General features: G+C 44.1%; 1 protein-coding gene and 1 long non-coding RNA gene across 2 annotated transcripts in view; one reads left to right on the top strand and one right to left on the bottom strand.

The window, feature by feature from the left end:
* LOC129697935 (solute carrier family 15 member 1-like) overlaps positions 1 to 13,832 on the bottom strand; it is a 50,428-nt gene that overhangs the window by 9,456 nt on the left and 27,140 nt on the right. Inside the window, exons 10-16 of the mRNA XM_055636672.1 lie at positions 12,522 to 12,611; positions 11,057 to 11,101; positions 10,923 to 10,955; positions 10,734 to 10,822; positions 4,474 to 4,555; positions 3,475 to 3,597; positions 15 to 164 (exon numbers count right to left, since the gene is read on the bottom strand). Of these exons, the coding sequence (XP_055492647.1) occupies positions 15 to 164; positions 3,475 to 3,597; positions 4,474 to 4,555; positions 10,734 to 10,822; positions 10,923 to 10,955; positions 11,057 to 11,101; positions 12,522 to 12,611 (612 nt within the window). The remainder of the gene's footprint in view (positions 1 to 14; positions 165 to 3,474; positions 3,598 to 4,473; positions 4,556 to 10,733; positions 10,823 to 10,922; positions 10,956 to 11,056; positions 11,102 to 12,521; positions 12,612 to 13,832) is intronic.
* LOC129697936 (uncharacterized) overlaps positions 1 to 13,832 on the top strand; it is a 38,604-nt gene that overhangs the window by 21,565 nt on the left and 3,207 nt on the right. The gene's annotated exons all lie outside the window — the stretch shown is intronic.

Raw genomic sequence — 13,832 nt, 5'->3', positions numbered from 1 at the left:
AGAAGCTCACTCACCAATACGTCATCTGGATTGGGCAAGTCTGTTACCAACAGTGTGTTGCGAGTTTTATCGGAGAGATGAGTTTGAATGACTTTGTTCTGTTTGCCATCGTGAACAGCAATATTTTTCAGAGCCATTGTTGGGACAGTGATATAGTCAGTTGCCTGAAAACGATGGGATACAGTATTGCATCAACAACAAAAAACAATCATTTGCAAGACGTAGGCTTGTTTATGTTATTAGCAAGACCACTATGAGAGCATTTAACCAGCTGCCTTTGACATTCAATGGAATTATCAACAGCGAGCTTCCCACTGTCTCCATCCTGCAGGCCACAATTAACCAGAAACTTAACCTGGACAGTAATACAACACTGTAGCTACTAGTGTAGGAAGGAACTGCAGATGCTGGTTTAAATTAAAGGTAGGTCTTGGTGCAGCAGCAAAGGATTTGAGCATAAGAGCAGGGAGGTTCTACTGCAGTTATACAGGGTCTTGGTGAGACCACACCTGGAGTATTGCGTACAGTTTTGGTCTCCTAATCTGAGGAAAGACATTCTTGCCATAGAGGGAGTACAGAGAAGGTTCACCAGACTGATTCCTGGGATGGCAGGACTTTCATAGGGGGAACTTCTTTACTCAGAGAGTGGTAGCTGTGTGGAATGAGCTTCGAGTGAAGGTGGTGGAGGCAGGTTCGTTTTTATCATTTAAAAATAAATTGGATAGTTATATGGATGGGAAGGGAATGGAGGGTTATGGTCTGAGCGCAGGTATATGGGACTTGGGGAGATTATGTGTTCGGCACGGACTAGAAGGGTCGAGATGGCCTGTTACCGTGCTGTAATTGTTATATGGTTATATGGTTATATGAAAGACTGGATAGACTCGGCTTGTACATGTTGGAATTCAGAAGACTGAGGGGGGATCTTATAGAAACTTACAAAATTCTTAAGGGGTTGGACAGGCTAGATGCAGGAAGATTATTCCCGATGTTGGGGAAGTCCAGAACTAGGGGTCACAGTTTAGGGATAAGAGGGAAGACTTTTAGGACCGAGATGAGGAAATCATTTTTTACACAGAGAGTGGTGAATCTGTGGAATTCTCTGCCACAGAAGGTAGTTGAGGCCAGTTCATTGGATATATTTAAGAGGGAGTTAGATGTGGCCCTTGTGGTTAAAGGGATCAGGGGGTATGGAGAGAAGGCAGGGATGGGATACTGAGTTGGATGATCAGCCATGATCATATCAAATGGCAGTGCAGGCTCGAAGGGCCGAATGGCCTACTCCTGCACCTATTTTCTATGTTTCTATGTAGACACAAAATGCTGGAGTAACTCAGTGGGACAGGTATCATCTCTGGAGAGGGAATGGGTGATGTTTCGGATCAAGACCCTTCTTCAGACTGATGTTAGGGGAGTGGGTGTTACATAGATAAGGAAGTGCATAGATAAGCAGGTATAAGGTGTGAAAAGGACAAAGGGAATGGAGATCAAGGAAAATGTACAATAGATCATTGGGTACAGGGTCAGAGACTGTGGATGCTTCTGATAGTTCAGTGGATGGTTCAACTCCTGCCATCTTAAAGTTCTTTATACCAGCCACATAGCACAAGTAGGTTATGCAAAGAAATGCTCTCCACCTTTCCTAGTGAGGGCAGTTCTAATAACATTTGAGTAGGCTAACTCTATCCAAGAATGGCAGATAAAACATTAGACATTAATAGGTGCCAAACATTAGACATTAATAATAAAACATCATAGTTTAAACATGTGAATGAAATAAAATACCAGGACAAAATGAGGCTACGGACTTTTGGTTATTGAGCAGAGCTACTACTCGTGTGAAAAAGCCATTTTTATGTCTGATGAGCGTTTGTCGGCACTGGGCCTGTACTCGCTGGAGTTTAGAAGAATGAGGGGGACCTCATTGAAACACACAGAATAGTAAAGGCTTGGATAGAGTGGCTATGGAGAGGATGTTTACACTAGTCAGAGAGTCTAGGACTAGAGGTCAAAGCCTCAGAATTAAAGGAAGTTCTTATAGGAAGGAGATGAGGGTAAATTTATTTAGTCAGAGGGTGGTGGAATTCTTTGCCACAGAAGGTTGTGGAGGCCAAGTCAGTGAATATTTTTTAAGCAGAGATAGATAGATTTTTGATTAGTACAGGTGTCAGAGGTTATGGAGAGAAGACAGGAGAATAGGGTTAGGAGGGAGTGATAGATCATTTACAATTGAATGGCGGAATAGACTTGATGGGCCGAATGGCCTAAATCTAGTCCTATCATTTATGACCACTCCACCCATTATGCTCCTCCCCCCCACCCTATCCCCATAGCCAACCCCCCCCACCCCCAAAGATATACTATCCTGAGTTGGAAATATGTTGCTGAATTATTCCGACGTTTTGTGTTCTGCGCAAGATTCCAGCATCTGCTGTTCCTTATGTCTCTTAAAATGTAGAACGAGGAGTGAACCACACTGTCTCTCAAGCATATAACCATATAACCATATAACAATTACAGCACAGAAACAGGCCATCTCGACCCTTCTAGTCCGTGCCGAACACGTATTCTCCCCTAGTCCCATATACCTGCGTTCAGTCCATAACCCTCCATTCCTTTCCCGTCCATATAACTATCCAATTTATTTTTAAATGATAAAAACAAACCTGCCTCCACCACCTTCACTGGAAGCTCATTCCACACAGCCACCACTCTCTGAGTAAAGAAGTTCCCCCTCATGTTACCCCTAAACTTCTGTCCCTTAATTCTCAAGTCATGTCCCCTTGTTTGAATGTTCCCTACTCTCAGTGGGAAAAGCTTATCCACGTCAACTCTGTCTATCCCTCTCATCATTTTAAAGACCTCTATCAAGTCCCCCCTTAACCTTCTGCGCTCCAAAGTATAAAGCCCTAACTTGTTCAACCTTTCTCTGTAACTTAGTTGCTGAAACCCAGGCAACATTCTAGTAAATCTCCTCTGTACTCTCTCTATTTTGTTGACATTCTTCCTACAATTAGGCGACCAAAATTGTACACCATACTCCAAAATTGGCTTCACCAATGCCTTGTACAATTTTAACATTACATCCCAACTTCTATACTCAATGCTCTGATTTATAAAGGCCAGCACACCAAAAGCTTTCTTTACCACCCTATCTACATGAGATTCCACTTTCAGAAAGCAGAAAGGCTCATTGGAGGTAGACAAAAATGCTGGAGAAACTCAGCAGGTGAGGCAGCATCTATGGAGCGAAGGAAATATGCGACGTTTCGGGCTGAAACTGACCCTTCTTCAGACTCATTGGAGAGCTGACATCAGCCCGATGGTAGGATCACTTATGTATAATTATCCGCAAACTGGAGGAATTTAGGAGGAATGCTGATGGAATGTAGTGCCTTCACAATGGGCTCAATGGGAGAGGCTGCTTTGTGCAAGGTCAGAGGGATGGTCAGAATAGTCATTGATACTACTTACCTGTGATGGCTGCACACTGTAAGACTGGGATAATCCATTCAGGGTTACATTGATTCCTGTTTTACCAACATTTATAATCTTAATTTGGCTTTGGTCACCAACAGGAAAATGAGGAAGAGTTTTCTAAAAGGAAAATAAGCAAGATCTAGTTAGGATCACCCAGTGCCATTTTAATTGCTGATGCATCATAGAGTGGAAAGTAAACAGGCCCTTCATCCCATTGACTATGACCTATTTTTATACTAATCCTACCCTGACCCATTTTGTTCTGACCACATTTCAAATATCTCTCCCAAGATTCTACGACTCTCCCATCCGTTAGGGACAATTGACAGCTTCCAATTAACAGACTAAACCACAGATTTTCGGGATGTGAGAGAAAACCAGAGCATAGAAACATAGAAACATCGAAAATAGGTGCAGGAGTCGGCCATTCGGCCCTTCGAGCCTGCACCGCCATTCAATATGATGATGGCTGATTATCAAAGTCAGTATCCCGTACCTGCCTTCTCTCCATACCCCGTGATCCCTTTAGCCCCAAGGGCCACATCTAACTCCCTCTTAAATATAGCCAATGAACTGGCCTCAACTACCTTCTGTGGCAGAGAATTCCAGAGATTCACCACTCTCTGTGTGAAAAATGTTTTCCTCATCGCGGTCCTAAAAGATTTCCCTCTTATCCTTAAACTGTGACCCCTTGTTCTAGACTTCCCCAACATCGGGAACAATCTTCCTGCATCTAGCCTGTCCATCCCCTTAAGAATTTTGTAAGTTTCTATAAGATCCACCCTCAATCTTCTAAATTCTAGCGAGTACAAGCCGAGTATCCCTGCTGTATATCACTATGACTACAGGACAAAAGCTGGAGCTGCTGATTATCTGAAAAATTTGTATCCAACTCCAAAAGGCTACAAGGGCAGGTCTCATCGGAAGAACCATAACTTTAATGGTTCCATGTTCTGGAAGCTCCCTTTATAATTCATATGACACTTTACTCACATCGATTTGAACTTGCACCAAAGCAGCAGCAATGAAGGCCAGAGCTGCAAGGACCATCCCGACCGTCATCTTTCTCAGCGGTCTACAAGCACAATAAAAGTCCACTTATGAAAAGCACTTATGGAGCATCCAGCAGAGACACATGTCATTTGGCCCAGCAGGACTCTGCCTCATTTCCTTTGTTAAAATAGTGACGGCCAAAGATCCTATAGCAGAGCAAGATAGGCTACTCCTGCTAAATGCAAGGGACTGACGTGTAGTACGCTATGGAGGGGATCATGGGCATTTTTCCACGCCCATTTTAGCAACCTGAGCCTACCTAACCCGACCCGACTCGCACTGTAATCAATGTTGCGGGGCAACAGTTTGTGTGGATTAGATTCATAAATCTGTCAGTTCAAACTTCTTGTCAAGAATAAAATTTGATTCTGGTAATTGTCTTTTTTAATGTTTTTTAAATCATTTATTTTTAAATGGCTCACAAGCAGTATTTGAGTTGATTTTGTAGTAACCGGAACCAACCCGACTCGCTGGGTGATTGACAGGGGGCGACTTTTTGTGCGTGATTATAGGGTTAATTCATAATTCTGTTAGTTCATAATTGTGTTGATTCTTGTTAAAGAATAAAATGTTTATAAACACATACATGAAAATTATATAAATGTATATAACACACACAATTATATTTCTTCTAATCCAATAATGAACTTTATTTCAGACTAGACAAGGGACATTAAATAAGAAACATTGTAAATAAGAAACATTGTAAACCTCTCGGACCCCGCACTCCTTCTCCTCGCTGCCCCGGACCCCGCACTCCTTCTCCCCGCTGCCTCACACTCCTTCTCCCCGCTGCCCCGGACCCCACACTCTCTCTCACCGCTGCCCCACACTCTCTCTCCCCGCTGCCCCGCACTCCTTCTCCCCGCTGCCCCGGGCACTCTCTCTCCCCGCTGCCCCGGGCCCCGCACTCCTTCTCCCCGCTGCCCCGGACCCCACACTCCTTCTCCCCGCTGCCCCGGGCCCCGCACTCCTTCTCCCCGCTGCCCCGGGCCCCGCACTCCTTCTCCCCGCTGCCCCGCACTCCTTCTCCCCGCTGCCCCGGGCCCCGCAATCCTTCTCCCCGCTGCCCCGGGCCACACACTCCTTCTCCCCACTGCCCCGGGCCACACACTCCTTCTCCCCACTGCCCCGGGCCACACACTCCTTCTCCCCACTGCCCCGCACTCCTTCTCCCCGCTGCCCCGGGCCCCGCACTCCTTCTCGCTGCGGATCCAATCTTTGGCCAGAAACAAGAAGGCGGGAGCAAGAAAGCGGAGCAAGATGGCGGAACAAGATGGCGGAGGCAGATTGCTAAAATGAGTCATAAAATCGTCCATGAATCCGCCCATGAACGTACCTCACTTTTGCGTGAGAGTAACCCATCTTGCTCTGCTATAGGATCTTTGGTGACGGCTTTACGAAATGGGAATTAAGCATGAACTCTTCCATTGTGCCCTGCAACATGCAAACAGGCCCTTCGGCCCATGTTGACCATTCGTACTGATCACATTTTTTATTCTCCTCACATTCTCATCCCCTCTCCCCAGATTCAACCCGTCACCTACACACTTGGGATAATTTGCAGTGGCCAATTTATCAACCAACCCGTACATCTTTGGGATGTGGGAGGAGACTGGGGAAACTCACAGGGAATGCAGTACCCGAGGTCAGGATTGAACCAGGGTTTCTGGCACTGTGAGACAGGAGCTCTACTAACTGCGCTGTTGTTGCACCATTATTGAAATGTACAGTCTTCCAAGGGCTGTGAAGAGGTAAATGCTAAAGTTGCCTCATGGACCCTCATGGAGGACTCAAGAAGGAGGAGACATCAGAATAAAGGAGTCATCTATTGGAAAACAAAGGTAGGAAGGAATTTCTGCTGTTGAAATGCTACGTCTTTTGGATTCTCTATCCCTGAGAGCTGGGGAGAGGGAAAAAGTGAATACATTCAAGGCTGACTTAGGTGTTTGGTTTTCAGGCAAAACTTGTTTGACTATCAGAGGTAAATAAATGAACAAAGGTGAGAGGCAAAGGTGGGAAGAGAGAGAGGATGTTTGGGAGGGAACTAATGGACCTGGCACCAGGCACACGGTGAGCCAAACAGGAACACAGCATCTTCAATAATCATGATGTAGGTGCATTACATCTCCCTCTAGAAAGACATCTATATGGAGATGCGCTGGACGGAGTGCCAAGCAGATTCACCAGGAAATTGCGTGGAGTGGAAGATGTTATTGTTGGGGAGAGATTGAATAGGCTGGACATGTGTTCCTTAGAGAAAAGGAAGTTGAGGGATGGCCTGATGGGTGGCCATGGGAGATTATGAAAGACCCAGACAGCGTGGGAAGGCAAAATCACCCTATTATAGAAGTATCGAAAACAAGAAGGCATGGGTTTTAGGGTAAGAAGAAGGAGATTTTAAGGGGATCCTAGAGGTGTTTTTTTTTTGGAAAACTTCACTGGAAGCTCATTCCACACAGCTACCACTCTCTGAGTAAAGAAGTTCCCCCTCATGTTACCCCTAAACTTCAGTCCCTTAATTCTCATGTCATGTCCCCTTGTTTGAATCTTCCCTACTCTCAGTGGGAAAAGCTTTTCCACGTCAACTCTGTCTATCCCTCTCATCATTTTAAAAACCTCTATCAAGTCCCCCCTTAACCTTCTGCGCTCCAAAGAATAAAGCCCTAACTTCTTCAACCTTTCTCTGTAACTTAGTTGCTGAAACCCAGGCAACATTCTCGTAAATCTCCTCTGTACTCTCTCTATTTTGTTGACATTCTTCCTATAATTAGGCGACCAAAATTGTACACCATACTCCAAAATTGGCCTCACCAATGCCTTGTACAATTTTAACATTACATCCCAACTTCTATACTCAATGCTCTGATTTATAAAGGCCAGCACACCAAAAGCTTTCTTTACCACCCTATCTACATGAGATTCCACTTTCAGGGAACTGTGCACAGTTATTCCCAGATCCCTCTGTTCACCTACATTCTTCAATTCCCTACCATTTACCATGTACGTCCTATTTTGATTTGTCCTGCCAAGATGTAGCACCTCACACTTATCAGCATTAAACTCCATCTGCCATCTTTCAGCCCACTCTTCCAACTGGCATAAATCTCTCTGTAGACTTTGAAACTCTACTTCATTACCCGCAACCCCACCTATCTTAGTATCATCTGCATACTTACTAATCCAATTTACCACACCATCATCCAGATCATTGATGTACATGACAAACAACAGTGGACCCAACACAGATCCCTGTGGCACCCCACTCGTCACTGGCCTCCAACCTGACAAACAACCATCCACCATTACTCTCTGGCATCTCCCATTCAGCCACTGTTGAATCCATCTTGCTACTCCACCATTAATACCCAACCATTGAACCTTCTTAACCAACCTTCCATGAGGAACCTTGTCAAAGGCCTTACTGAAGTCCATATACACAACATCCACTGCGTTACCCTCATCAATTTCCCGTGTAACATCTTCAAAAAATTCAAGAAGATAAGTTAAACAAGACCTTCCAGGCACAAATCCATGTTGACTGTTCCTAATCAGACCCTGTTTATCCAGATGCTTATATATATTATCTCTAAGTATTCTTTCCATTAATTTGCCCACCACTGACGTCAAACTAACAGGTCTATAATTGCTAGGTTTACTCTTAGACCCCTTTTTAAACAATGGAACAACATGCGCAGTACGCCAATCCTCCGGCACTATTCCCGTTTCTAATGACATTTGAAATATTTCTGCCCTAGCCCCTGCTATTTCTACACTAACTTCCCTCAATGTCCTAGGGAATATCCTGTCCGGACCTGGAGACTTATCCACTTTTATATTTCTCAAAAGTGTCAGTACTTCCTCTTCTTTGATCCTCATAGTTTCCATAGCTACTCTACTTGTTTCCCTTACCTCACATAATTCAATATCCTTCTCCTTGGTGAATACCGAAGAAAAGAAACTGTTCAATATCTCCCCCATCTCTTTTGGCTCTGCAGATAGTTGTCCACTCTGACTCTCTAATGGACCAATTTTATCCCTCGTTATCCTTTTGCTATTCATATAGCGGTAGAAACCCTTCGGATTTACTTTTACCTTACTTGCTAAAGCAACCTCATATCTTCTTTTAGCTTTTCTAATTTCTTTCTTAAGATTCTTTTTTTTTTTTTGTTTTTGTTTTTTTTTTGTGCATACTCCCAAGCAGGCATCATTATCCCAGGGAAATTAAAAGGAGGAGGACAAGAGGAGAAATCTGTGGTACTCGGAGTACAGGAGATAAATGTTTTGAGCCGCAGATGGATATTGGACTTTGAACCTTTATATTCATTTTAAACAGATAATGCTGGCAATAATCAGCAGTAAGGCTGCATCTATAAAAGGAAAAACATAATTAAGGTTTCAGGTCGACGGTCAGATGTTTGAGGGATGCTAAAGTTAAAGATGCAGTAATTGTAGTGAATAACTAGACTAAGTGGGACCCGTTGGGTCTCATGTTCACAAAGGAGGGCTGGGCCCCCAACGCAATATTCCACCTCTCCACCAATTCCAATATTGGTGGCCAGTTGGGGTGGGGGGGGGGGGGGGGGGGGGGGGGGGGGGGGCTTTCTGGAGCGCTGGTATGGATGTTGTTGGCTGCAGTGACTACTGGTCTCCAGAGGGCTAGTGTGAACATTGTGGGCCAAATGGATTCTTGGGGTGGCAGCTCAGTCCCTCAAGCCTGATGTGCTGGCAGCTCACTCACGGCTGGTGGGCTGGCAGTTGACTCACGGCTATTCCTTGAAATTCCATTTCAAGCAGTGTACTAGGCCACCAAATTCAAATCCATTTTCCTACCATTTCAAGCAGGGTGCAAGTACACCAAATTCAGGTTCAGTTTCCTACCACTTCAAGCAGGGTGCAAGGCCACTAAATTCAAGTGCAATTTCATATCACTTCAAGAAGGGTGCAAGGCCACCAAATTCAAATGCAGTTTAATACCATTTCATGCAGGGTGCAACGACACCACATTCAAATGCAGTTTCATACCATTTTGTGCAAGGTCACCAGATTCAAATGCATTTTCATACTATTTCAAGCAGGGTGAAACCACCATAAAAACTACCATAAAACCACACTGTAGACATTCAGTGTGTTCAGTTGATTCGCAGCTCAGACAGAGTCGTGACCTCTCCCTCCCCCATCATGCAGAGACTGAGCCACACCCACTCCCGGGTTTTATAATCCCTCCCCCTCCCACCGGAAAAGGTGTGGCCTTCATGGCGTGATTAACAGGAGAGGGATTCTCAACATTTTTTAAACACTAATAACACTTTTGTTTTTCATTGATGGGAAGAATCCTCTGCACCTGATGAGAGGAGGGGAACTGAGTAAGATGGCCCAAGATCACAGCCGTAAGTGGTAGTGTTTTATCTAAAATCAATATAGTGCAAACAGGAAGTTGTCAAGTTTAGACAAACAACCATTTGCAGGCAATGCCTTTTCACTTCAACACAAACCCCCCAAACAACCATTTGCAGGCAGTGCCTTTTCAATCCAACCCCCCAAACATCCATTTGCAGGCAGTGCCTTTTCACTTCACCCAACCCCCCCAAACAACCATTTGCAGGCAAGTGCCTTTTTACTTCAACCCAAACCCCCCAAACAACCATTTGCAGGCAGTGCCTTTTTATTCGGTCAAAATCGGTCAAGATCAGACTTTTAGTAATATAGATGAACACACAATTTGTAAACAACAGAAGTTCAATGATACATGATGTGATGGAGCAGGGTGAAGGGTGGTAATAAAGGATTTAGTGACTAACCTAGGAAGGGTCCGAGATATGAGAAAATGGATGATTATTCATAATCATCAGGAAAGAGATATAAAAGACTAATTGTTGGCAATAATGGTTGATTATTGGAAATTGTTGTATACAGTGTGAGTTCTGAGGGATGGAAGGAGGAAGAAGAGATTCAGTTCCTTAAGCTTATTTTGGAGCAGTGCAACAATTGAAGAAAGAGGGCTCGGGTGAGATTCACTTGAAGCCAGGATTACCATGATAACTCTATTAAGCTTTACTGTAAAGGGACCACCAGTCTGATTTCCATCTTCAGCATCCACCATCATTCATGGCAATGCCCTACAGCCTGTTGAAATACATCCACAAATGATCCCAGAATCATGATTTAACCTGGCAAAGTGTGTCACCTGTCATACTTACGTAAAGTTTAACTTGCCCTTAGCAATCAGGGGGTAGACAATTGCGTCAACAAATGGAACCAAAAACAGAACCAGGATTGGGTTCACCGTCTGGATAAAAAAACAGGACAAAATTCAGTTGGATTCTAGTTTAGTTATAGCGACGGACTGTTACACACAAAACTCACCTTGAAACGTGAAACATGCTTACCTGCATCTGGTCAGGCTGGACGTCAAGGCCTCCCTAAAGACAAGTAAACATTTATTGATAACCATCAGTTCAGTTAAAAAAAAGCCTTGAAATATTGTGAAATTGTTTATTAATATCCTTATGAAGATCCTTACAAAATTTCCATTCATTGCAATAGCTTGCAAAGTCCATCTTGAACCCTGTAGAAACAAAGAATGGGTATAGCGGGGCTCGAATTCATAACATATTTGGAGGTTATAAATGTAAAAATAATCAATAAAATATCCAGTCAGGAACTTATGAGAAACCTCTTTCCCCAGAGGACTGGGAGCAACAGGAATTCACACCCACTGGGAGCGGTTGAAATGAAGAGCAGGAATGGGTTTCTGGAAGAGAGATGAAGACATGAGGGATGAAATGAAAAGGGACAGCGAGTCTTTGGAGTTTTCTACCCAAGAGGGTTATGGAGCTTATATCACTGCCCATATTTTATACAGATTTGTTGATATTAGGAGAACATAGAATGAATGAATGAATGAATGAATGAAAACTTTATTGTCATTCAGATATACACCTAGACACAGTGCACCTTGAACGAAATTTCGTTGCATTTGACTCTCCAAAATCAGGTAATAGTAAAAATTGCTAGGTGCGTCCATAAAAATGCCTCATGTGCACGGTTCTGTAAAATAAATATATATAAAAAGTTTTTTAAAAAGTGTCGATATTTAAAAAGTTCTAGCCTCGGTTTTGTTGATTGTTCAGTAGTCTTATGGCCTGGGGGATGAAGCTGTTGCAGAACCTGGTTGTCCCGCTCTTCATGCTGCGGTACCTCCTCCCAGAGTTAAGCAGTATAAACAGTCCAAATTGTGGGTGTGTGGGGGCTCTGGTAATGCCCATAGCTCTAATCAGACAGCGCTTGTACCCCATGTCCATGATGGAAGGAAGAGAAGTCCCAATGATTTTTTCCGCTGTCCTCACCACTCTCTGAAGGCACTTCCAGTCCGCAGCTGTACAGCTGCCGTACCACGTAGAGATGCAGCTGGTCATGACCGACTCTATTGTGCTTCTGTAGAAAGTGGCGACGATGGGAGGGTGGAGGTGTAAACTTCTCAACCTGCGGAGGAAGTACAACCGCTGCTGTGCCCGTTTTGCCAGAGATGTAATGTATGTGGACCAGTTTAAGGTGTCCGTTATATGCACCCCCGGGAACTTGATGCTTTTCACCTGCTCCACTGCTGAGTTGTTGAATGAATGAATGAATGCATGAAGGCAAAGTGGAGTGTGACTGGGCTGAATTTTCCTTCTGAAATCGACGACAAACTCCTTTGTTTTGTTCACATTTAGGAGAAGGTTGTTCCTGCTGCACCAGCTCACCAGCTGTTCCACCTCCTCTCTATATGCCTGGTCGTCGTTATTGCGGATGAGGCCCACTACTGTTGTGTTATAGGGAAATGAGATTAGTATAGGTTATTATAGGTAATAATAGGAAATAATTATAGGTAAAGATGAGCTGTGGTCATATTTAAGGGCTTTGTAGGCATGAAGAGCTAAGTGGCCTTTGTGATCCTATTTGATTTATCCACTTTACACAGTTTACTTATAATATGAATATCTTACCTGCTGGTCAAACAAAGCCCAGAACATGGGAAGAGGGATATACATGAATAAAACTTTCAGCACCATCTTGATTTGAGCAATCAAATGTTCCTAAACAGGTTGATAAAAGAGAAGAGACAATGAGAAAGCGGGATGGATGCTTCCCACACCCATTCTGCACAGCTGGAAACATAATGTGAATGGACATTGCCCATTGGACTTGCTGATATCAATGCTGACTCCAGCAGCAACACTTGGTGCTCAGCGCAGAACAAGCCAAGTCCATCCTGCAATTTGCATGCATTGTTGAAAGGAGGAACGTACAAACAGGAAGAAGGCCTTTCGTCCCCTCAAGTCTTTCCCAGAATTACAGTAGCCGGAACCATGGAATCCTGCAATCAAGGAGGAGGCTCTTTGGCCCATCGAGTTGACACCAAACATTAAGCAACATTTGTATGTTGATCCCTTTCAAATCTTCTCACATTCCGATCAGTTTTCCCCCAGATTCTACCAGTCACCTATACGTTAGCTGCAATTCAAAGCAGTCAATAAACTGAGTTGCACGCATGCAGGACTTGAATTTAACGGTTGCCCGGGTGCCAATGGTGACTTAAAGTCCCGCCAGGCAACCTAAAAGCCATGCCATTTTGTCTGGCTTGACAAGCACCCGAGATACCTATCGTTCAACTCTGAGCGGGCCCCCCTCTCTATCTCTCTCTGTCACTCTCCGTCTCCGCCCGCCATCCATGTCTGGGCCGCCGGTTCTCCGCTCTCCGCCCACATCTCATCCGCCGGCACGGCCGGCCGCCTTGCGCATGCGCAATGCCACGGCTTGGTTTCCTGGTCCTCCAAAAATATTTCAAATGGAATTTAAGCTGGAGTGGACCCTCCACCACCAAACTCCAAACTCTGAAAAATAACAGCCTATTGCACTTTATTTGTTTATTGATTGTGTATATATATGGTCTATGGTATATAGACATACTGAACCTCCTGTTACAGAATCTCCTGTTCTGTATCATGTTTACATATTCTGTTGTGCTGCAGCTTTCATCTGGGACACATGACAATAAAACTCTCTTGACTCTTGACTTGGACTTAAGCAAAAAAGGGTTCTTGGGAAAATAGAGCTACCTTGAATTTACTTGCGTCTGGTTGGGTAACTATGGTAAGGTGAAGACTATTCCATGCTTTAATTGTGCGGGGGGACTCCATGGAGCAGCCAGCATCTCCGGATAGAAGAAATTGGGCGACGTTTCGGGTAGAGACCCTTCTTTAGATTTCCTTTGGTTTTAGTGTTTTTAGTTTAATTTAAAGATACAGCGTGGAAAC

Source organism: Leucoraja erinacea, chromosome 6 (assembly GCF_028641065.1).
Source record: "Leucoraja erinacea ecotype New England chromosome 6, Leri_hhj_1, whole genome shotgun sequence".
In the NCBI taxonomy this organism is placed as follows: Eukaryota; Metazoa; Chordata; class Chondrichthyes; order Rajiformes; family Rajidae; genus Leucoraja; species Leucoraja erinaceus.
This window is presented reverse-complemented; position numbering and strand designations above follow the sequence as displayed.